This window comes from Macaca mulatta, chromosome 3 (genome assembly GCF_049350105.2).
Source record: "Macaca mulatta isolate MMU2019108-1 chromosome 3, T2T-MMU8v2.0, whole genome shotgun sequence".
Classification (NCBI taxonomy): Eukaryota; Metazoa; Chordata; class Mammalia; order Primates; family Cercopithecidae; genus Macaca; species Macaca mulatta.
The window spans coordinates 73,042,856-73,068,296 of record NC_133408.1 but is presented as its reverse complement, the minus strand read 5'-3'; the positions used below and the strand labels follow the sequence as shown (position 1 = coordinate 73,068,296).

Genomic DNA, 25,441 nt, shown 5'->3' with positions numbered 1-25,441 from the left:
GTGATGAGATGATTTTCATTCTAATGAGTATGGGTATCCAGTAAAGTAGTGGATAGGATTATAACCAAAGTGCTTTTTTGTTCATTTTCACATCATTTCATTTTCTTGCTTGAATAAGCCTTTATTGCTGGATTATTAATAATAATGATGATTGTCTAAGAGCTTTTGAGTTTAAAATTGTTATATTATTCTCAAGACATAGGTGGTACTCAAATTTGTATACATCTGGGATACTATAGGAAAATAGGCTGAACCTTCACTGATTAATTCTAATAGGCTTTAAATATGTTTGGGCATAATATTAAGAACGCTATTGATTTCTTCCTGGACTAAGATTTATCATATAAGTTGAAAACCAGTGATGCTTCTTTTGTAATTTTATTTTTATTTAATACATCTGTATTTGTAATAATTGATGTTGGAGATTGTTGCTCATACATCAGAGTATACAACTGTAACACAATGATTGCTCTGTTCAACACAGTATTTTGGCCAGTTCTCTTTGTTTAGGATAGATAGATGGAATTAATGGAGCAGAACTCATATCTCTACCTGGAAATAATAAGAACTGATACCTGAGTCAATTTTATTTTTTCTTTACGGCCACCATAATAAATTACTCAGAAAAATTATGGGAAATTATCTCTCATGATTTAGGCTAATTTGTCAGAAATTTTTAGTCCTCCTACAACAACACCAAAAATATTCAAATCATATATAAGATATGAGCATTCAAGACAACAACTCAGAAAGTTATGACGTTTGGTCAGAGTGAAACACGATGAAATGTATTTTTTGAAAATAACATGTATCTTCCTAACAGTACCCTCACTTTTACATTAAAACATAATTCTGTTCAAATCACTGCCTCCCTTTTTTAGAGTTTTGGAGCAGTTGTAACTTCAGTGTCATAGAGAAACATCTGTAATATGTCCAACAATAAGGTGTGAGCACAATATTGACTGTATAGACAGGGGCCCTCTGATACTTAAAACAGATGTATAACTGCTAAAACGTGGAGGCTCCTTTTTGTCAAACTCCTTTTCCCTTCACGTGAAAGAGGCTCAGCCGACACAGCTGGTTGTTCTTGGTGGCTGATCTCTGCTGCCGGGTGTACCTTTCCAGTCTGTTTCAACAGAGCCCTGTGGAGAGCAAGCAGGTGCCAGGAACCAGGCTATCCTGTGAGGACCCTTCCTCCTGGGCCGTTTCATTTTCATGAGTTCTGCTGACAGTGGCCACCATCTGTTTTCACCACTGCTGGCCACTTGGGAGCAAGCCAGCACGGCTCTGCCACTGACAGGCTGCAGGTGGCTGCGGCCAGCTCCTCCAGGCAGGGCTTCTGCACAAAACACCATTCAAACACCTTGCCTTGCCCTGTTGGTTCCAAAACAAATTTCTCTCCTCCAGAAAGCATAGAGCCAAAGATGTCAAGATCCCATACTTAGTCTTTAAAATGTAATTGTGTCCTCTACATTAAGATTCTTGAGCATGAGGAACAAGGAGGAATATCAGAATCTTCTGGGGGTAGGAAGGCATCAGTGGTAATTTGAAAAAGCATGTATATTTTATATTTCAAAATAGCTAGAAGAGAAGATTTGAAATGTTCCCAGCATAAATAAATGATAAATGCTCAAGCTAATGGACATCCTGAATACCCTGACTTGATCATTACACATTATGTGCATGTATACCACATGCACCCATAAATATGTACAATTATTATATATCAACGAAAAATTTAAAAAGGAAAAAGCATGTGTAATATGGTCTTACAATTGGGGGTAAAAGTATATCCTCTTCATAGTATAAACTACAGAAAATAAGTGTAGACTGAAGGTCTCTGCCAGCGGGGAAACAGACCATGTGCTGCGGAGTCCGCACATCTGTTTGCATCCCTGAGTGGAGGGTGGGGTTTGTGTTTGACCAAGGCAGGGTGGGTGCGGTGGGGGAGGCAAAGCTAGGGAAGCACAGCTCCACACTGTTTTCTCTCAAGTTACAGTTACATTGAGAGAGCCTCCATTTATTAAAGCTGTCTCTTAAAATTAGGTAGGAAATGTTCAAGTTTTTTGTAATAACAAGTGCTAACATTTTCTTCTCCTGGCATATGAAGTCTTGAGTTGTTCAGGTGTGCTGATGAAGGTGTAAAGTGTTCAAGTACTTGAAAAAATATTATTAATTATCCTTTACAAAGAAAACTGTAAGTTCAGTCCAGACTCACAAAATTTGTTTTCCCTCCCGGTAGATGCTCATCATGTGTTAGTATTTAGTAGGGTATACTCTTCTATGTAGGAACGTGTATTACTTGTTAATTTAAAGTTATATGGTATTTTAGATGGCCTTAAAATGTAAAAGTTTGGCCAGGCGCCATGACTCACACCTGCCATCCCAGCACTTTGGGAGGCCAAGGCGGGAGGGTTGCTTGAGCCCAGGAGTTGGAGACCAGCCTGGGCAACATGGCGAAACCATGTCCCTACTTAAAAAAAAAAATACAAAACTTACCTGTGTGCGGTGGCACGTACCTGTGGTCCCAGGTACCTGGGAGGCTGAGGTGGAAGGATGGTTTGAGCCTGGGAGGCAGAGGTTTCAGTGAGCTATGATCATGCCACTGCACTCCAGCCTGGAGTACAGCAAGACCCTGCCTCAAAAAAAAAAAAGAAAAAAGAAAAGGGCGAGATTTTAACAATATTCTACATTGTATTAGGAATTGTATTAATTGTGAATGATTTTCTAACAAATTACATCTGTGTACCTCCAGTTACAACTGGAAGCTATTTTGATGAGTAGTTACAGCCAGCTCTTGATTATCTGACCAAAAAAATCATGGGTAACGGTGGCAAATTCTTCCTTCTGTTCACGTTTTGAGCCCTAGGGCATTAGCAATTTGTGTGGGTTTAGCCACTGTAAACAAATACATTTGTTAAATGAGATTGTATTTGGAAAGATAAATGTGATGTCCAAAAAAAGCATGTAACACCCCCACCAGAGTGACACCAGTGCAGTCCTTAGATGCTGAACTGAATTTGGCAGCAGCCACAGCATCACTGTTTACGCCCACACACCTGCCCTGGGAAGCCCCAGATAGAACTGCATTGAGAGTGCCCCCTGGTGACCAACTATTGTATATATGTCAGAAAATGCTTTCATACAAATTCTGTTCTTGAAGCTTGTTTGCAAGTTGCTTATTTGAAACATGGAAAGTTTTTCAACGGGTATCAGAATTACTTGAAAATATTTTTCTGAACTATACTTTTTTCCCCCTTACTCAAGATTCTGATACCTTCCTAATTTTAAGCATCACTTAAATAAATGTACCATAGTTTATCATTGTTTTTCTTTCTTTTTTTTTTTATTTGAGACACAGTCTCACTCTTTCCCCAGGTTGGAGTGCAGTGGCGCAATCTTGGCTCACTGCAACCTTTGCCTTCTGGGTTCAAGCGGTTCTCGTGCATTAGCCTCCCGAGTAGCTGGGATTAGAGGTACACGTCACCATGCCTGGCTAATTTTTTGTACTTTTAGTAGAGACAGGGTTTCACCATGTTGCCCAGGCTAGTCTTGAACTCCTGACCTTAGGTGATCTGCCTGCCTTGGCCTCCCAAACTTCTGGGATTACAGGTATGAGCCACTGCGTCCGGCCAGTTTATCATTGTTTTTCATTAGTTTCCAGGTTTTGGCTGTTAGGAACAAGCTACTATGAACATTCTTGCACAGGTCTGTCTGGAGACACATGTCTTCATTTCTTCTGGGTTAATATCTAGGAGTAGAATCACTGGATCGGAGGGTAGGTGTATGTTTAGCTTTAGAAATTGCCAGACTTTCCCCACAAGTTCTGGTTGTTCTGCATCTGCCAGCACTTGGCGTTGAAAGTCTTTTTAATTTTAATTATTTTGGTAGGTTTTCATTGTGGTTTATTTGTATCTTCCTGATTGACCAGGGTTGATTAATTTTTGCATGTGCTCGTGGGTCAATTGTGTATCTTCTTTTGTTGAGTGTCTCTTCATATCTTCTTCTTCTTCTTATTATTATTTTTTGAGACAGGGCCTTACACTGTCACCCAGGCTGGAGTGCAGTCGTGCATCTTGGCTCACTGCAGCCTCGACCTTTGGGGCTCAGGTGATCCTCCCACTTCAGCCTCCCAAGTAGCTGGAACTACAGGCACGTGCCACCACACCTGGCTAAATCTTTTTATTTTTTGTAGGAGTCTTGCTTTGTTGCCCGGGCTGGTTTTGAACTCCTGGACTCAAGCAATCTTCCTGCCTTGGCCTCCCAAAGTGCTGGAATTATAGGTGTGAGCCACTGTGCCCAGCTTGTCTCTTCATGTGTTTTACCTACATTGTTTTGTTTTATTTTTGTCTTTTTGCTATTTTTGTAAGAATTCTGTATATGTTCTGGTTAAAGTCCCCTCTGTCAGATATATATCTTACAAATAATTTCTCCCTGTCTGTAGTTTGCCTAATCATATTCTTTATGGTATCTTTTGATTAATAGAGTTTTAAATTTTGATGAATTCTATTTTTCAGTGTTTTCTTTTATGATAATTACTTTCTGTGTTTTGTCTAAGGAACCTTACCTACCCTCAGGTTATATAGATAATACTCTCCTTTAATCTTTATTGTTTTAGATTTTACCTTTAGGCCTGTCATCTATCTCAAATTAAGTTTTGGATATTACATGAGGTAACAAACGAGGTGGTTTTTTCTTTTAATCATAGGGATATCTGATTGTTCCCATACCTTTTGTGGAAAAGACATTTATTTTTCCTGTTTGATTGATTTTGGTTCCTCTGTCAAAAATCAAATGATCTAATAAGCCTGGGTCTGTTTCTGGACTGTATTCAGTTACTTTGGCCTGTTTACCTACATGATATTACCATGTTATTTTTCTTATTCTGCATTTATTGTAAGTTTTGAGATCAGGTAACTTAAGACCTCTAACTTTATTCTTTTTCAGAATCACTTTGAATGTTCCAGGTCCTTTGTATTTTCATATAAGTTTTAGAGTCCATTGGTCAGCTTCTAAAAATGGAGCCTGTTGGACCTGGGACTACAGTCATGCACCACCATGCCTGGCTAATTTTTGTATTTTTTGTAGAGATGGGATTTCGTCATATTGCCCAGGCTGGTCTCAAACTCCCAAGCTCAAGCAAGGGATCTGCCCACCTCAGTCTCCCAAAGTGCTGGGATTATAGGCTTGAGCCACTGTAACTGGCCACAGCTGCTTTTTGTATATTGACTTTATATTCTGTGCTAAATTCATGTATCAGTTCTAGTAGCTTTTTTATAGCTTACTTGGGATTTTCTGTGTACACATATTGTATCTGTGAGTTTTCATCCTTTTCAACCTCTGTGCCTTGTATTTCCTTTACCGCTCTTATTACGTTGGTTAGGATCTATAGTAGAATATTGAATAGAAGTGGTCAGAGTGGACATCTTTGCTTTATTCACAGTCATAGAAAAAAAATTAAATATTTCCCTATCAAGTATACTTTTAACTGTTTTTCTTAGATGCCTTTTATCAGATTGAAGAAGTTTCCTTTTATTACTGGGTATCATGAAGGGGTGTTGAATTTTGTCATTTTTTTCCCTAGATTTATTCAAATGCTCCTATGGTTTTCCTCTTTTGTTTTATTAATATGGTGATTTTACATTGATTGGTTTTTAAAAGTTGAGTCAACCTTGCATTCCTAGTATAAACCTCACTTGGACATGATTTTTATCCTTTTCTTTTTATTAATATTCCTAGATTTGATTTGCTAATATTTAAAGATTTTTATGTCTCTATTAGTGCATATTTTCTTTTTCTGTAAAATCTTTGTTTTTATTAGGAATAGGGTATCAGGATTATGCTGGTCACATACATGAGGGGAAAGTGTTTTCTCTTATTTTCAGAAAGATTTTGCGTACAATTGGTGTTATTACTTGCTTAAATGTGTGTGGGAAAATTTTTTATTATGAATTCAATTTCATTAATAGAATCATTTTGCATCAACTTTGTAAACTGTTTTTCAATATGTTTTCTCATTTTATCTAAGTTGTCAAATGTATTGGCATGTTATTCATATCTCATTTTTTTAATGTTTAATACTGTCCGAAGTCTTTTATTCTTTTCCTTTTTTTTTTTTTTTTTTTTTTTTTTTTTGAGATAGAATCTTGCCATTCCTGCCAGGCTGGAGTGCAGTGGCATGATCTTGGCTCCCTGAAACCTCCGCCTCCTGGGTTCAAGCAATTCTCCTGCTGCAGCCTTCCATGTAGTTGTGATTCTAGACACGAGCTACCACGCCTGACTAATTTTTGTGTTTTTAGTAGAGACAGGGTTTCACCATGTAGGCCGGGCTGGTCTGCAACTCCTGACCTGAGGTGATCCACCTGCTTCGGCCTCCCACAGTGCTGGGATTACAGGCGTGAGCCACCACGCTGGCCTCCCATTTATTCTTGATATTAGTAATTTATGTTTTCTCTCTCTTTCCTCAGTCTAGATAGCAGCTTTCTCAAAGTTTTATTGATCTTTTAAAGAAATAAACTTATAAATTTTAGCTTTATTTCCTATTTCATTGATTTTTCTTTTTTTTTTTTTTTTTTTTTTTAAGACAGAGTCTCGCTCTGTCGCCCGGGCTGGAGTGCAGTGGCCGGATCTCAGCTCACTGCAAGCTCCGCCTCCCGGGTTCACGCCATTCTCCTGCCTCAGCCTCCCCAGTAGCTGGGACTACAGGCGCCCACCACCGCGCCCGGCTAATTTTTTGTATTTTTTAGTAGAGACGGGGTTTCACCGTGTTAACCAGGATGGTCTCGATCTCCTGACCTAGTGATCCACCCGTCTCAGCCTCCCAAAGTGCTGGGATTACAGGCTTGAGCCACCGCGCCCGGCTTTTCTTTTCTTTTTAAAACTTCCTTCTATGGGTCTGGGCCCAGTGGCTCACTCCTGTAATTCCAGCAATTTTGGCCTTCTCTGCATTAATTATTCTAGTTATCAATTCTTCCACTTTTTTTTCAAAATTTTTAGTTTCTTTGCGCTGGTTATGTAATTCCTCCTTTAGCTCTGAGAAGTTTGATGGACTGGAGCCTTCTTCTCTCATCTCGTCAAAGTCATTCTCCGTCCAGCTTTGATCCGTTGCTGGCGATGAGCTGCGTTCCTTTGCAGGGGGCGATGCGCTCTTATTTTTTGAATTTCCAGCTTTTCTGCCCTGCTTTTTCCCCATCTTTGTGGTTTTATCTGCCTCTGGTCTTTGATGATGGTGACGTACTGATGGAGTTTTGGTGTGGGTGTCCTTCCTGTTTGTTAGTTTTCCTTCTAACAGTCAGGACCCTCAGCTGTAGGTCTGTTGAAGATTGCTTGAGGTCCACTCCAGACCCTGTTTGCCAGGGTGTCAGCAGCAGAGGCTGCAGAAGATACAATATTGCTGAACAGCGAGTGTACCTGTCTGATTCTTGCTATGGAAGCTTCCTCTCAGGGGTGTACTCCACCGTGTGAGGTGTGGGGTGTCGGTCTGCCCCTAGTGGGGGATGTCTCCCAGTTAGGCTGCTCAGGGGTCAGGGACCCACTTGAGCAGGTAGTCTGTCCCTTCTCAGATCTCAACCTCCATGTTGGGAGATCCAATGCTCACTTCAAAGCTGTCAGACAGAGTCATTTGCGTCTGCAGAGGTTTCAGCTGCTTTTTGTTGTTGTTGTTGTTGTTGTTGTTGTTTAGCTGTGCCCTGTCCCCAGAGGTGGAGTCTACAGAGACAGGCAGGACTCCTTGAGCTGCTGTGAGCTCCACCCAGTTCGAGCTTCCCAGCCGCTTTGTTTATCTACTTAAGCCCCCAGCCTCGCTGCTGCCTTGCCGCCAGATGGCAGACTGCTGTGCTAGCAATGTGGGAGGCTCCGTGGGCGTGGGACCCTTCCGGCCAGGTGTGGGATATGGTCTCCTGGTGTGCCCATTTGCTAAGATCCTTGGTAGAGCGCAGTATTGGGGTGGGAGTTACCCGATTTTCCAGGTGTTGTGTGTCTCAGTTCCCCTGGCTAGGAAAAGGAATTCCCTTCCCCCTTGCGCTTCCCAGGTGAGACGATGCCTCCCCCTGCTTCAGCTTTCGCTGGTTGGGCTGCAGAAGCCGACCAGCACTGATTGTCAGGCACTCCCTAGTGAGATAAACCCAGTATCTCAGTTGAAATACTGTCTTCTGTGTCGCTCACGCCGGGAGTTGGAGACTGGAACTGTTCCTATTCGGCCATCTTGCTCCGCCCCTCAATTCCAGCAATTTTGGAGGCCAAGGTGGAGGATAGCTTGAGGCCACAAGTTCAAGACCAACCTGGGCAACATAGACCTCATCTCTACAAAAAATCCAAAATTATCTGGCCATGGTGGTGCCACTGCACTCTAGCCTAGGCGACAGAGTAAGACCCTGTCTTAAAAAACATAAAAAATAAAAATAAATAAAATTCATTTCTATGGACTTTAGATTTACTTTGCCGTTTTCTAACTTTTTAAAGTGGAATCTTAGGTCTTGTACCTTTCTTTTTTTCTAATACAAGCATTTAAAGCTTTACATTTTCCTCTAAGCACTATTTTAGCTCCATTCCCAAATATTTTATGTCTTGTTTTCATTTTCATTTAGTTTTAGATAGTCCCTAATTACCCTTATGATTTCTCTTTTGATTCATGGGTTATTTAGGAGTGGGTTGTGTATTTTTCAGATATTTGAGAGTTGTATAGATATTTTCATTGATTTCTGATTTAATTCCATTGTTACAAAACATATTATATACGATTTAACGTTTTAAAATTTACTTAGATGTATTTTATGGCTCAGTATTTAGTCTGTCTTGATGAATGTCCCACGTGCATTTGCATGGAATGTGTATTCTCTAGTTGTCAGGCATAGCGTGCTAGAAATGTCAGTTAGGCCAATGGTTGGATGTATCGTTCAGATCTTCAATTACAGAGGTCAGCGAACTTCCTGTAATGACCCGGACAGTAAATATTTTAGGCTTGCGGTCCATGCAATCTCTGCAACCACTCAGTTCTATCATTATAACACAAAAGCAGCCACAGCCAGTGTGTGAATGAACCATCATGACCACACTCCAGGGAACTTAATTTACAGATAAGACTGTGTGGGCTTGCAGTGTGCTGACCCTCACGGATTTGTCTTACATATTTGTTTCAGCTGTTTGTTTACTTAGTCATGGGAGGAGGAGTTTTACAGTCTCCCAACTGTTTATTTTCTTCTCTTTAATTTTTTTACTGTTTGCTTCATGCATTTTGAGGCTCTGTCCTAATACATGTTTATGATGGTTATGTTTTCCTAATGAATTGACTCTTTTATCATCATGGAGTGTTCCTTTTATCTCTGGTAATATTCTTTGTCTTGAAATCTACTTTGTCTGATATTAATGCAGCTGCTCCAGCATTTTATAATTACTGTTTGCATGACACATCTTTTTGCTTTCAGCCTGTATGGGACTTGTGTTATAGCTAGGCTAATAATCTCAGTGTTTTAATTGGAATTAGTTCATATATATTTAATATAATTATTGATGCGTTTGGAATCAGCTCTGCCATTTAAAATTTTTTTTAATGACATTTTGTGTTTTTCCTCCCTCTGTTTTTTCTTTCCTGCTTTTTTCTTTTTTTCTTTTTTCTTTTTTTTTTTTTTTTTTAGGGAGGTAGAGAGATCAGTTGGAAATTTTTTAGGATTCTGTTTTAATTTTTCTGTTGACTTTTTTTTTTTTTTTTTTTTTGAGATGGAGTCTCGCTTTGTCACCCAGGCTGGAGTGCAGTGGTGAGATCTCAGCTCACCACAACCTCCACCTCCCAGGTTCAAGCGATTCTCCTGCCTCAGCCTCCTGAGTAGCTGGGACTACAGGCACGTGCCACCATGCCCAGCTGGCTAATTTTTGTATTTTTGGTAGGGACGGGATTTTACCGTGTTGGCCAGGCTGGTCTCAAACTCCTGACCTCAGGTAATCCGCCCACCTCGGCCTTCCTAAGTGCTGAGATTACAGGTGTGAGCGTCACCGGGCCTGGGGCTCTGTTAACTCTTTAACTGTATCTATTTGCATATTTTTTTTACTAGTGCTACAGGGGTTGCAATATATGTCCTTAGCTTTTCATAACCTCCTTAGAGTTAACACTGAGCCACTTCACATAAACTGTAAGAAACTCATAGGCAGGTGGTTCTGCTTACTCCAGAGCTTTGCACTCTATCTGCCATATTTATAAAATCTACGAATGTTGTAAACCACTGATATAATGTTAGAATTTTTGCTTTATTTTTAATTTAAAAAATTCTTTTTGAAGAGACAGGGTCCTCACTGTGTTGCCCAGGCTAGTCTCGAACTCCTGGGCTCAAGTGATCCTTCTGTTTCAGCCTCCTAAAGTGCTGGGATTACAGGTGTGAACTACCATGGCTGGCCAGAAATTTTGCTTTAAATAGCCCTGCATATTTTATCTTAATTGATACAAGCAAAAAAGATAGTTTTGTTATTTATTTATGTAGTGCCCATTTTTAGTGGTCTTTGTTTCTTCCTGAAGATCCTGATTTCTATCCAGTATTATTTCTTTCATCCTGTAGAATTTTACTTAGCATAGGTTTGGTGACAACAAATTGATTTTCATTTGTCTTAAATTTGTTTTTATTTCACCTTTATTCTTAAATACATTTTTGCTGGATGGGGAATTCTAGGTTGACTTTTTTTCTTTTTGGTGCTTTAAAGGCATTGTTCCGTCATCATCCACCTCTGTTGTTTCCAAGTCATTCTCTGCACTGTTCTCTTGTATAGAACGTGTGCTTTTTCTCTAGAGGCTTTCACGGTTTCCTCTTAATTTTTGGTTTTTAATAGTTTAACTGTCACGTGCCTAGATGTATTTGTATTTATCGTGCTTAAGATCCTTTGAACTTGAACTTGTAAACGTGTATCTTTTAGTACACTGGGTGACTGGCTTCTCTTTTCCTGCCGGTTCCTGAGGCTTTTGTTTTCTAGATTTCTTGTTCTTCTCTGTAATTAGGATTAGATGATTGCTATTTCCCTGGTTTTGTATTCACTAATGATTTCTTCTGTTATGTCCAGCCTGCTCGTAAACCCACCCAGCGAGTTTTGTAATTTTAGCTATTGATGTTTTTCTAGGTCCAGAATATCCCTTTGTTTCTGTCTTATTCTGCCTTTCTCTTCTGAGGGTTCACTAATGATGATTATAGTCCCCTTTTCATCTTTGAAGATATTTCTAATAACTGCCTAAAACCCTTGTCTCTATTTCTGATGTTTGAGGCACCTTGGGATCCATCCGTTTTGTAGCATGGGCGCACAGGCCCAGGTCGGGTGCGGCAGCTGACCTGAAGTCACAGCCTGCCGTGGTGGAACAGGGACTCTAGCCCTGTGTCTGACTGACTCCAGAGCCCTCGGGTTTTCCTTCGCATTGTGCTGTCTTTCTGCACTTTCTGTCCTGTACTGCCCAGGGAAACTTACCATTTGGGGGAGGTAATGTGGATAAGTACATGGATTTTGTAGCCCATGTATGATTGCTGTAATACAATGTGGAGAAGATGAATCTGTGATTTAGTCCGGGAGCTCTTTTCTGTAGTTCTGAATTCTCGGATGTCTCGCTGTTAGAAGTAGCTGTTTGCTTAGAGCATGAGTGTATGTGGTGGCAGGAGCAGACATGGTAGGCTGCTGGTGCTGAGAAGCAGCAGTGCAGGCTGCATTGTGGGCATGACTCCAGCAGCCTCAGCCTCGCAGGCACAGGGACGGCATGAAGGAACCCTGTTCGGTTTCCATGTGGACCCTCAGTCACCCGGGTTCCCACCAGCAGGGGCAGCTCTGGCTCACTAATTTAGGGCTGTCCTCACTCTGTGTGATTTCAGGACACAACCTCTCAAACAATATCTTCTCACCCATTAGCTTTGACCAAATATTTCCTTAGGATGGGAAAACATGTTTTCCTTTACAGTTCATTTTCAGAGGCTTAAGATGCAAGTGACAGGATGAAGTATGTGTGCTGGCACGATACCATAGAAAGAGTAATGGTTAATCATAGCCAAGAAATAGCTAGCACTTCCCATGTGCCAGGCACTGTTCCAGAAGCTCCAAGGATGTGATCACATCTTAATCTTCATAGCAAGCCACTGAGGTGAAGGACGGTCATCCTTTTATAGTTGAGAAAACTAAGACATAGACTTTTCAGTGACTTAGCCAAGGTCACACAGTTAAAGGGTGACAGTAGGGACTCAGGTCAGGCTGTCTGACCCCAGAGCCCACATCTTAGCTGCCTTTGTGACTGATAGAGGGGGTCCTGCTTCTGATTCCCTAACAGCCTAACTTTGGGAACATTTAATCTCCCTGGTGATTTGCTGTGCCTTTGTTTCCCACTCTGCCCTCTGTAGACACTGGTCGCAGTTCGTGCCCAGTCCCCCCACCTCCGCCTTTTTCCTGCGACCTCAGAGCCCTTCTCGACTGAGTGCCCAGCTAATCAGTCACAAGTAGAGGGACCTGACCTGCCACCCAAGTAGTGATGACCTTTGTGCCTCTGATCCATTGTCCAAAACCCATTTGCACTGGAATGGGATGAGTTAGCAGGTAGACATAACTAAGAACAGACTCTGAGGAAAGGATCAGGAAAACAGTATATGGCATGTGAGGAGAAAGAAGAAAATGTACAAGGGAATCTCAGGAGGTGAAAATCCACAGCTTCTTCTTGCCGTCTCTTGCCTTCACTGAGCCTGCCTGTCTCTGCAGCTGACCATATAAACAGCTCAGGGAGGTGATGCTTGCTCCTGGACCCCAGAAAGCTGTGTGCCAGCTTCCTTGGGATGGGTGAAGATGGATCTTGCCAGCCTGGTGGGGCAGGGTCCTCAGGTCCTGTTGAGGTGTACTGACCAGTGTGTTGGACATTCTTGCCCTGCTAACAGGGCCTCACTCTCTCGATTGCCTTCTACAAGAGCAGAAATTTTAGAGCTATGGGATGTACGTGCCAAGAAACAAGAAAAACATCTTACCAAAAAGATATGGCAGCTTTAATTTTAATTTTAAAGACTAAATTTTAGAATTATTTTAGTAAAACTGTAAAACAGAAGGAGGACAAGGGGAATAGGCTGATGCGGGGGTCCCCAGCCCAGCCCCCAGGCTGTGAATTGGTACTGGTCTGTGGCCTGTTAGGGACCGGGCTGCACGGCAGGAGGTGAGCGGCAGCGAGCAAGCGAAGCTTCAACTGTGTTTGTAGTCGCTGCCTATCACTCACATTACTGTCTGAGCTCTGCCACCTGTCAGATCAGCGGCCACGTTAGATTCTCGTGGGAGAGCGAACCGTATCGTGAACTGCTTATGCGAGGGATCTAGGTTGCGTGCTCCTTATGAGAATCTAACTAATGCCTGATGATCTGAGGTGGAACAGTTTCATCCCAAAACCATCCCCAACTCCCCTTCCTGGCTGTGGAAAAATGGTTCCACAAAACCAGTTCCTGGTGCCAGAAAGGTTGGAGACCACTGGGCTAATGAATTGAGATTGTGAGATTCTATGTACGATGTTGCTGCTGTTTTTTGTTTGTTTGTTTGTCTGTTTTTCACCCCCAGTACCATTTCAGTTTTCCTAATATCATGCCATGTCCTAACCAGAAAGGGAAAGTATTTTGCCAGCTCGTCATTGAAACTGTCTTTTTAACACTGCTTTGTTTTTAATTTGCCAAGGTCTTTAAGGAGGAGAAGTACTTGAAAGAGGCCATGGAGTGTAGCGATGTGATTTGGCAGCGAGGTTTGCTGCGGAAGGGCTACGGGATCTGCCATGGGACTGCTGGCAACGGCTACTCCTTCCTGTCCCTTTACCGTCTCACGCAGGATAAGAAGTACCTCTACCGAGCTTGCAAGGTGAGGGTGGCTCTGTTGGAACTGCTTCCGAACAACCCTGGGTGTGCACAGAGTCCAGAAGTACAACTCCTGTTCCTTCTTTTAATCTGTTTCTCCCAACTCTGTAGCTTCCTCTTTTTCTTCTGACACAGCTTTGTCTGTGGCTTCTCTGGGCCACAGTGTCCCTGTCTATAGAATGGGGAGCACAAATGTCAATGGCTTCTGAAGAATATGTGTCCTGGAGTCACTACCTGATGAGAATTACCACCTGTGCCATTTATTGGCTTCATGAGTTTGAATGTGTCTCTTCTTCTAGCCTCAGTTTCCTCATTTGTACAGATAGAAAAAAAATACTACCCACCTCCTAAGGATGTTGCAAGCAGAACTGAGCTAATGTGCAGATCGTCTGTAATCATCCTGCCAGACCCTCCAGCGGCTTCCCATCGACTGTAGATGGAGCCTGCACTCCTCCGCCAGGTTGACAGAGCCCTGTGCACCTTGGCCCCCTCTGTGTCTCTGCCTAGTCTCCTCACTGTACCCTGCCCTCTAGCCTGCCGTAATACAGCCATGCCGCCCTAAGAACGGAGTGTGTCACTCTTGTTTCCGCTGGACCTGTCGTTAACTCTTCCCTTCAGGAGCACTCTTCCTTCAGCATGTGGATGGTGGCTCCTTGCCATGCTGATCTGAACTGTGACATTCTAAGAAGGACCTTTGAGACCCCCAAGTGGATGATCACTCAGTTGCTCATTGTATGTTTTTGCGTGTTTCTTGAGTATGTAGGCTGGTAGAACATAAGCTTCTTGATCTTGTTTGTCTGGGTCACTATTCTACACTAGTACTTGGAGCAGTGTATATCTCCTAGTAGAAACTCAGTAAACATGCACTGGACATGTGAAGATGAATGGCACAGAGCAAGACTCAGTAAATGTTTGCTAGTATTCTTATTATGTACACATTTCACAGAATGTAGTTGTGTGCACACAGAAAAAAGATTGGAAGAAAATACACTAAAGTGTGTACAGTGACCCTTGTTAGATGGAGGCATTGCGGCTGATGTGTTCTTTATACTTTTTGAATATCTGTTACTTTATGAAGCCTTTTCTCAACCCAAATGGAATGGGCCCCACCTTGTTGGTGCGCCGGAAAATGCACGCACATCTGTGGCTCCCCCACTGATGGAAGCATGCAGGAGGCTGTGGAAGCAAAGAGGGCAGGGCCCAATTTGGCATGGCAGGTCAGCAGAAGAAACTGCTGTTCCGAAGTCCCGGAGGTGTGAGCGCCCAGACACTATGGCTGGAGCACGGGGGATGGGGCAGAACAGGAGCCAGCAAGCGGGGAGCAGCTAGATTCCGCAGTCCTGGGCCAGCCTTGATGATGTGATGATGGTAGATGATTATGCAAATATGGACAATGCAGGAGGGTTGAGATGCCGCCGGTTTTTTAAAGATGAGGGGTTTTTCAGGTGGGCCAGGCAGGGGTGGCCTGCAGAGGTGGAATGCAGTTCTGATAAGGAGAATAGCCTGGGCAGAGCTGCAGAGCAGGAACCAGCTCAGTGTGTTCCTGACTCCATAAGCACTTCAGCCTTTAGGGTGCAAAGGGAAGGAAATGTGTGAGGAAAGGTGTGAGGAAGGAAAGGTGAAGTCAGACAGGTAGGTGGAGGCCGGAGAAAGTTAGTCCTTCCCTGTAGCCAGTAGTTCTCAACCTTGTACCACTGGGAAGCTTTCAGATAATGACTGGACCTCACTGTAGACCAGTTAAATGAGGAACCCCCAGCACTAATATTTTTCAAGCTCCCCCAGTAATTTTAGTAATCAGCTAGCATTGGATACCGATTTGGAAGATGGGGGCTCATGGAAGGGTTTGGAATCCATGTTCAGACTCCTCTTTTAGAAAGATCGCTGTGGTCCCAGTAGGAAGAATGAGGCGAACTTGGGTTTCCCTAAATAGCGGTTTAGTAATTAATGCAAGAAATGTTGAGTTATAAACCAAAGCATAGGTTGGGATAAAAAATGAGACATTTAGAAACACGTATGATGTAAAGCCCATAGAATTTAATGCATGTTTTTAAATGTGGAGAAGATGGAAATATCTGAATGTCTTTCTGTTGTCTGACTCAGAAAACTGGGTAGATGGGCCATCAGACAAGCTAAGAGTGAGCAGATTGGGAGGGTAAACGCAGAGTGAGTTTCTTTTTACGTGTGCTGAACTTGATACTCCTCATGTTTATTACTTATGATTCTTAGTGTACAAATGACTCTTCAAATTATGTTAGCTTAGGCACAAAAGGGAAGTTTATTAAAACGATATGGAAATACCCATTGAAGAGGTCTAAGAAAAAAGGGTCAAGGAGCTCAGAGGAGACCACAGGAAGGGCTGAGAGCCAGGGGCTGTGAAGGTGGGGAGACTGCCAAGCAGCAGCTGTGGAGGGGCTGTGGTGAGAGGCGGCGCCCCGGGCAGGGCTGAAGCTGTTTCCCAGCTGGGGCCGGGGGAGCTGGCAGCTGCTGCTGAGGGCCGTTTTAGACCCAGGGTTTTTTGTTCAGGATAGAGCAGGCGTTTCGAGTTGCTTCTAGAATCGTCAGCTGAAGCGGCAGGAGGAAGGTGCCAGGGAGAACAGAGTGTCATTGAGCTGTTCAGTTTTCACCTCAGACTTCCCAGCAGCCGTAAGGCAGACCCCACTCTACAGCTGAGGCAGCCACAAGCAGAGGTGACAAGACTTGCTAGGCCTTGCCCCTGGAAGAGGGGGCGCAGGAGCCCGTGGAGCCCACGCTGAATGCCCTACAGCTGGGGGTCCACTTCCCTAATTCCTGTGAAGACATTGCATTCTCATTTATTACCTTTTCACCAAGTAGAAACTCCAGTCTTAAAAAGAAATCCCTTTCTTTTCAGTTTGCAGAGTGGTGTCTGGATTATGGAGCACACGGGTGCCGCATTCCTGACAGACCCTATTCACTCTTTGAAGGTAAGAGTGAGAAAAATGCTATGGTTTAAATGTTTGGGTGAAATTGGTTCTCCTGCCCCTGTGGACTGGCACTGTTCACATTTGACCTGGCTCAAGTAATACTTCCAAACTGTAAAATAAGTCAGCAAATTAGCTTATTGCTGAAAATTATGTTGAATCTCCTCACCTTACCTATGTTTTTTGCTCCTGTGAATGTCTTCCAAGTGCTGTTAGGTTTTGTGAGGTGTCTCTGCAGACAGAACGTAGGCGGCTTGCTTTTAGCAATGGAAGAAATAGTTTACTCCTCTGTGTTTCATCTGTAATGTTGCGTACTTAATATTGGTGTATTCATGGGAAGCTTTACTAATTACTTAATATATATTTAATATTATATAAAGAAGTATGAATAATTAATATTGGCAATTAGAAATATTGGTAATTAGAAAAATAGCAAAAGTGAATATTGAAGAAGGTTCTGAAAAGAAGAGCACCGTTAGGCAGTCAGTGAAAGCAGCAAGGATTCCAAGTCCACCAAGGGCACAGGGGAGGGAAGACCGGAGCACAAACAGAGAAGCCCCACAGACAGGCCCGGATACTCATTAGATTTATATGTGGGTGTGGGCGTGCTTTCTGTTTGCTAATATTTTGGTAGAGGTTTTTGCATCTCTGTTCATGAAGGGTACTGGCCTATAGTTTTCCTGTTTTGTGCTGTCTTTCTCTGGTGTTGGTATCAGGGTCATACTGACCTAACAAACTGTGTTGAGAAGTGTCTTTCTTCTCTTCTGTTCTCTGGGACGGACTGTGTGTTAATTGGTGGAAGAATTGGTATTAATGTAACTGAAATGTTTAGTAGAATTCTCTAGTACAAACTTCTAGGTCTGGAGATTTATTTTTCTAGACTTTTAAAAGAAATTCAATTTTTAAAATAGTTATAGGGCTGTTCAAGTTTCATATTGGGTGAGCTGTCATAGTTTGTAATTTTGGGGAAATCGGTTAATTGTGTACATGTGGTGAAATTCATATGTGTACGCTATTGGTAGTATCCCCTTATCATCCTCTGTCTACATCATCTGTAGTGGTATGTCCTGTTTTAGTTTTTATACTGGTAATATTTTTAAATCACTTTTTAGAAATATGAGCAGAAAATAGAACATGTGTCACATCTTTTGCAGAAGATGATCTTTTTAATATTCAAAGAACTCATAAGGAAAAAGTACTTATTAGAATAAAAGTTTTAGTCCTCGATGTCATAAAAGTGCAATGCATTTGCATCAGATATAACAGAGTTAATGCCGGCACTCTAAATGGAGTTTATCTAGTTGATAATAGCACCTCCAGAGCCCCAGTGGGTCGAAAGCTTTGGACCCTAAAGGCAGGAAATTCATAGGTCACCTCCTTCCCCTGTGCCTCGCCAGTGCCTGGCAGACAGAACTGTGGGAGACTCTCACCAAATTCCCGTCGGGATGGAGGGATCATTAGTCCATGTGCCTAGCAACGCAGGCCATTGTGGCAAACTGGCTGGCTGGAAGAGCCACTGGGAGGGCTCCCTGGCACCTGGCGCCTCTTCTGGAGGAGCTCACTCCTGCTGGAGCGCGCCGCCCAGTGGATCTGCTGCCCACACACCTGAGCAGGAAAGCCAGGCTCGTCCCCGCAGGGCCTGCTGTGGGGCCTCCTATGCTCGTTATGGGTCCCTGTTTACTTCTCATGGGCACTCCTAGGTCAGTGGTTTTCTGATTTTTTAAATAAGTTTCTGGAACCCTTTCTTTAAACAAACTTACAGAGAAGGCTGGGAACACCCCAGATGACCTTCAGTAGGCAAAATGGGGAAACGGTCTGCAGTGTACTGTTCAGCAGTATGACGGGGCCAACTATGGACACGCACAGAACATGAGTGAACTGCAGGAACCCTGACAAAGGAACCAGATGCAAGGGCTGTACACTGTGGCCATGCTCCTAAGAGTGCCAAAGCAGGCAGAAGTAATCCCTGGTGGACCAAGACCAGGCTGCCGGTTACCCCTGGGGGGACCACAGGGGCTGGAGGGACTGGAGAGGGGCACTTGGAACTTGTGGGGTGATGGAAATATTCCAGGTCTTAATCGCGTTTCTTTTGCACAGGTGTATATGCATTTGACAAACCCTCAGAGAAGTACACTTTGGATTTGTGTGTTTCATTGTACGTGAATTTTATATCAAAAGAAAAACTGTAAACAAAAACCCTATAAGGGAGGAATTGTTCTGATTTGAGTGGGGACAGGAGACCTGGAGGCCTTGGTGGGCTACTAGCGCCTTCCCCATCCCATACCCTTCCTATGCTGCTGTGAGTCTAGTTGAAAACCCGCTGCTTAATTACTGCAGTGATCTGGGGTGGGGATTTTGGCCAAATATCAAGAAGATGTAAAAGCAACTTTGAGCATATACAGGTTCTTGAGGGGAAGCTCCATGTGTAGGAGTATCGTAATTAGCAGCATCCATAAGTTCCATAGCGATTCTATGATGTCACCTTAAAGTTTCAAGATATAAGATTAAAGCCCAGTAACCAATTTTTAAAATATAAGACCGTGAGGAAAGCTGGTATTATTATATTACCTGCTGGGTGCTAAATATAAGGATATCTTTGTTTTTTAATGAAGTCATCTTTAGAGTCCTCAGCACCTTTCCCACATGCTTGCAGCCCCTGGTAAGGGAAATGATTAAAAGTCACTGTCTTAGACACTACCCTTGTGCCATTCGTAAGAGGCTCCTCATTTTACGTTGCAGGCATGGCTGGCGCTATTCACTTTCTCTCCGATGTCCTGGGACCAGAGACATCACGGTTTCCAGCATTTGAACTTGACTCTTCGAAGAGGGATTAAAAGGTGCAAAAAGACAACTAAAATACCCGTTTGGAACAAAAGCCACCAGATTGCTTAGTGCCTGACACAGAAACAACTGGGAATCCTGAAAGAGAAGCAGACACTGTCACAGGCCCCTCTGTTAGAGCATGAGTGATCGAAGCCATCCATCAACATTAACGGCACCCTCATCAGTATAAAATATGACTTCTTCACATACAGATTCTCTGTAGTGTTTGCATGTTTCTTGGTGTTTGTTGTATCCAGGTGTAAGTTGTTTTAAATGGAAGGCCCTTCTATTCCTGGGGGCTCAGAGCTGACCACGCATGAATGTATGGCAGTGTCCACTTTTCTGTATAAAATGTATAAAGTGGGGTTTCTTCCATATTGACAAACGAGGGAACAGGTGATATCTATCTGGTATATCAGAAAGATTATCTAGGGTCTATCCTAGTAATAATACATTGTCAGCCTTTTCTGTGGCACCTTCCAGATGAGTATGAGGGAACCACCACTCCAAGGATGGACAGGAGCAGCAGTTCCGCAGGGGCGTGCTGGGGTGGTTTGGGAGGGCACAGCTGAACGCTTCCTGTTTGGATTTTGCACTCACCTTCGTGTTTTAAAGAAGCCTCAGGGTGCACTGTGGCCCTGTCAGGGCCCCATTCCCAGCAGAGGCTTCAGGTGCTTTGTGTAGGGTCCAGGGCAGCCGGAGCTTTGAGGGTGAGACTTCTGGACCCAAAGGGAGCTTTCCCAGGAAGCCTTTGGTGGCCACACTGTAGGCAGCAGTGACTAAGCACTGGCAGTTCCAGAACATTTACCCAGGTGTATGTTACTAAAACAGGCTCCACCTCAGTTTATCAGCGTTACAAGTTACTGTTCTAAGAAGAGTAAATACAGTTCCAGATGGGTTATTACAGATGAACAGAAAGTCACTCAGCTGGACTCATGTCCCTGCAATTAAACTTATTTCAACCTTTTGGAAAGTTATCAAAGTCTAAATTTGGAATGAATGCATTTCATATTTTTTGTCTACTTTTGGGTGATAAGTACTAGCCCTCATTTATAGATATGAGAAACATAATGTTCTAACCAGCATCATTATGGTATTTGTGTGACTTTTATTTAAAAAAATGTGAGCAGTAATTTGGGTTAGCCTACCTTCATTCATTCTGTCACATAGATTTCAGTTTTTAGAAGGGTTTCTGTCATCCTGGAACAGGTGGTCTGGGACTAAGGACTTCTCATCTTGTGAGCTAAGGCTTGTGTCATGAAAGACAAGTGGACTCTCTTAACAGCCCAGTCTTCGTCTGCAGGGGGCAGCCTGAGCATTTCCCAGCCCCAGTATCCACACCTCTCAGAAAGGAGAAAAAAGAATGTCAGTTTAGGAGAAAAGCCTCCTTTTTACTTGTGTGATTATGTGTGGAGCTGGCACCCTAAATGTGTGACATTCAGCTTCTAAACGATGCCTGGAGAGTCTCTTTGCTGCAGACACCCTTGCTCCTGAGTCATGATTATTTTCTTTCATGTTAGATTGACGACTTCTGTGAATAGAACTCATCCTGATCCTATTTTACCTGACCTCCTGGACCCGCTGATGGGCTTTGCAGGCAGTCCAGCAGCCCAACCTGCAGGCAGGATGCTGTCATCAACGAGCTGAGGACAGCTGCTTTGCAGAAGACCTCACACGATGTCCAATCACATCCAAATAACATTGTTCCCATCCTCCCCACCCACCTCATCAAAACATAACACATCACAGCACTCGGTAGAGGTCCTGCCTCCCCGTTTCCCAAGGAAAGCAAGTAGGCAACACAGCCAGCACGGTGCTCTCCAGGGCGGCCCCTCTCAGAGGAGGAGGCAGCTGGTGCAGCCAGGAGTCTGCAGAGCAGCCACGAAGGTGGCCTAGGATCCAGGTGTCTCCCAGGTGAGTCCATCCACACACACATTTAAAAAATACTATTAGTCTTTCTAATACACTGAGGGAAAGATTTTTAAAAATCTGTGGAATAAAGGAGGAGATTTTATTTACAGATTTTTTAAAAAGCCACGTGGGTTGACACCTTCCTCCTTACCAACTAGATGTCAACAGAGGTGCTGTTCTGTGACTCTGCATTAACCCCTGCCTCATGTCTGTCACATGTGCTGCTGTGTGACAGTAATTCCAGCTCAGTCCCTGCAGGCAAAGGAGAAACGGGACTTCACAGGACAGAGGATTGATAGAAGTCAGTTTAAGGGAAGTGTTTGAATCAGACTTTAGTACATCTCATTCATTTCTTGGATTTGTGTTCACAATTGTGTTCTCTAAAATGTGTCTAAATTTTAAAAATATGTACATGCATAATGTCATTTTAAAATATGAAGGAAGGAATTTGATGTCCACAAAAAGTGTTTGAGGTTCTTTGGTTTTGTTAGTAAAAGCCAGTTCTGTGGTGTTGACCTATGGAATCATCATTCATTTTCATTTCTCCGTGTTTGAGAGTGACATGGGTTAGGAGCAATGGCATCTGTTCCGAAGGTTGGATGCTTCACTTAAAAATGTGACAGTTGTGGCTGGGCCTGATTGCTCACGTCTGTAATGTCAGCACTTTGGGAGGCCGAGGTGGGCAGATCACGAGGTCAAGAGATCGAGACCATCCTGGCCAACATGGTGAAACCTGTCTCTACTAAAAACATAAAAATTAGCTGGGTGTGGTGGCAGCCACTGTAGTCTCAGCTACTGGAGAGGCTGAGGCAGGAGAATCAATCACATGAACCCAGGAAGTGGAGGTTGGAGGTTGCACTGAGCTGAGATCACACCACTGCACTCCAGCCTGGAGACAGAATGAGACTCCGTTTCAAAAACACAAAAACAAAACAAAACAAAAAGGCAGTTGCTTGCGTTACAATGTTCTAGTTGCAGGTCTCTTCTTCTTTCTTTCTTTTTTTTTTCAAGACTGAGTTTCGCTCTTGTTGCCCAGGCTGGAGTGCAATGGTGTGATCTCGGCTCGCTGCAACCTCCACCTCCCAGGTTCAAGCTATTCTCCTGCCTCAGCTTCCCGAGTAGCTGGGATTACAGGCGCAAGCCACCATGCCTGGCTAATTTTGTATGTTTAGTAGAGATGGGGTTTCACTATATCGGTCAGGCTGGCCTCAAACTCCTGACCTCAGGAGATCCACCCGCCTCAGCCTCCCAAAGTGCTGGGATTACAGGTGTCAGCAACTGTGCCTGGCCCTAGTTGCAGGTGTCTATACGTGCATTCTTTTTGATTCCAACAAGACCTTTGGAACCCTGGGTGAGAAGAGCCGCATCTATCGAGCTCCCTCCTTGTGATGGGCCCTTTGTTTTCACAGCAGCTCTGGGAAGGGGGACTGTTGTAAATACCACTTTCTCACAGTCGAGACAGTGCCGGACTTGCCCAGCGTCTCACAGCCCATGCGTGGGACAGTCGGGTCAGACCCAGGTGCTGCTCATGGTGCGCCACTCCCTCTTCCCTGGGTGCTTGATGCAGGAGGAAAGCCACGGAAACCCCGGAGGGCTCTGCCACGTGCCCATGAGCACATGGCTAGTGAACAGAAAAGCAGGGCGGACCATGTAGGGCTGCTTCCTCTGGCCCTGTCATGTCTCCTCCCCCGCGGCCTTCTAGGTGGGGAGGGACCCTACAGCCATTTGTCGGAATTGAAACTGCTTTTTAACTTAGTATTACTAGGCAGTTTTCACATCTGTTGCTTCATTTGCTAAATTTACAAAAACAATAGTCCAAGTTTAAAGTCCAGGTTCCCTAAGACATCTTTACAAACCATCTCCACTCCCACCCAGGCTCTGTGCTGCGGCTTCTATGGCCCTACCTTTCGTGAGCCTCATAGTTTGGTGAGAGGCTGGATGTGTGATGTGGATGGGACCGTTGGTGGTCCTCAGGAGGCACAGGCCCACTACATTGCACGCAGAATTCTGCGTGCACATGATTACTGACCTGGAGAGACAGTTCCCAGTTTTCATTAGCGCTTCAAAGCAGTGTGTGACCTGAAAAAGTTGAAGTGTCAGGTTGGGAGGTAAAGAATGTGTGTGGGCCAGCCGGGCTTCAAAGCATGGAGCCGGGGGTGCTGTGGGAGGTGGACATGGCCGCAGGATTGGATCAGGAGGTGCCGTCGCATTTAGGAAGACCCCTCCTGTAGTGGAAGATGCTGCCAGCAGGTCCTGACTTTTCCACATCAGTGTCAAGTCCATCGTGACCAAGGCCCTGGTGCCTGTCAGCGTCTTCTCTGCTTCCCGGACACGGCTGTGGGCATGGGAAGTGGTGGTCCACGCAGCACAGCATGCAGCCCTGAGTGAACCGGCCGGTGGGCTTCTGGAAGGCTATTCCATCCATTGTCTCCTGTCAGAGGCGGCGCTCCTGTATGATCCTGTTTTACCCAGACTGCAGCTCCCTGCAGGCCAAGGCGTAGGGACTCAGATGCCTGGGGCTATCCTGAGATCAGTCAGCTTCACAAATCTCACTGTCCCCAGCTCCCTCTCGTCTGGAGGTGGGAGGCGCGATTTTCTTCCACTCAGCAAATGCTTACGGAGCAGCAGCACTGTGCCAGGCATTGTGCTGAGTGCTGCGAGTGGAACGATGAAAAACCACCCTGGCTCCTGTGCTCAGTCAGCGTCACATCAGGCCTGAGGAACCTCTGCGGCACGGTAGAAGCCGCGAGCTGAGCTCAGACTCAGGGTGCCTCCCTCAGAAGAACCCCGGAGTGTTCCTCTGCAGTGAGGTGAGGACAGCTAGCTTCTGGGTGAAGGATGTTGTACGCCTCTTCCAGATAACAGCAGGAGGCGGACCAAAGGAAAGTGGGGGTCAGCTCGGCCTTGCAGTGTGACACCTGGTGGGCATGAAGGTGAAGGTGGTAGTCCCTGTTGTCAAGGAGTATATGGTCTACAAAGAAAGTAATAAATATATATTTACATTTTACAGCCAAGCCTGGTGTGTGTTAAGAGCAGAGACTCTGGAGCCTGGGAGCTTGTGTTCACCTCTGAGCTCACCTGCTCCCTGTGGGAACTTGGGCAAGTGATTTCTTGAGCCTCCGTTTCTTTGTAAAATCGGGACAATGGTAATATCTATCTTACTTGGTTGGTGGGAGGATTTAAATAAAATGATAAATGGGAAAAGCCTCTAGCCCACGTAAGTGCTCTGATGGGGCAGGTGAAGGTGCTGGCGACTGGCTTTCATGTGAGGAAGTAGGCTCGCCTGCCTGCGTCGTGGAGGGAAACAGATATGTCCTGCTTCAAAGTCTCATGCCTCATCACAACCCCATGTCAGTGCTCTGCCTGGCAGCCCCGGGCTTTCAGACAGTTGTGCATGCGTGTGCGCGTTCATGTGTTTGCGTGTGCGTGTGCGCGTGCATGTGTTTGCGTGTGCGCGTGCATGTGTTTGCGTGTGCGTGTGCGCGTGCATGTGTTTGCGTGTGCGTGCATGTGTTTGCGTGTGCGTGTGTGCGTGCATGTGTTTGCGTGTGCGTGTGTGCATGCATAGGTGCGCTGGTAACTGCCCCAGGGTCCTTCAAGAGGAAAAGATGCTGCAGGAGCAAAGATGTCCGAAGCCACAGTTTCAGGCTTATTCAAAATCCAGGAATTCAGAGAGACCAGGGTCCCAGCTGCTCTGGTGTTTTCTTAGGCGCCCCAGGGAGCTTTCCCTGGTTCTGTGGCCCTCTCCACCCTCCTCATTACTGTACAAGAGAAACTTGTGTCTTTCATAGGATCATCCAGCAGATGTGCTGCTGCTCACATGTTGATAAGGATCTTACCCCATTCTTAGGGTATTGCCCATAGGAGAAAAAAATGTGTCCCGAGCGGCATAATCTCACATTCACCTGTAAGTGTATAAGCATTCCTAAAGTTCCAAGAACTGAC

At 44.3% G+C, this 25,441-nt stretch overlaps 1 protein-coding gene across 1 annotated transcript in view; it reads left to right on the top strand.

Moving 5' to 3' along the window:
- Nucleotides 1-21,516, top strand: part of LANCL2 (LanC like glutathione S-transferase 2) — a 65,371-nt gene extending 43,855 nt beyond the window's left edge. Inside the window, 3 exon segments of the mRNA NM_001261176.1 lie at nt 13,651-13,827; nt 16,693-16,765; nt 19,502-21,516. Of these exon segments, the coding sequence (NP_001248105.1) occupies nt 13,651-13,827; nt 16,693-16,765; nt 19,502-19,596 (345 nt within the window). The 3' untranslated portion in view covers nt 19,597-21,516.
- Nucleotides 21,517-25,441: the final 3,925 nt, after the last annotated feature.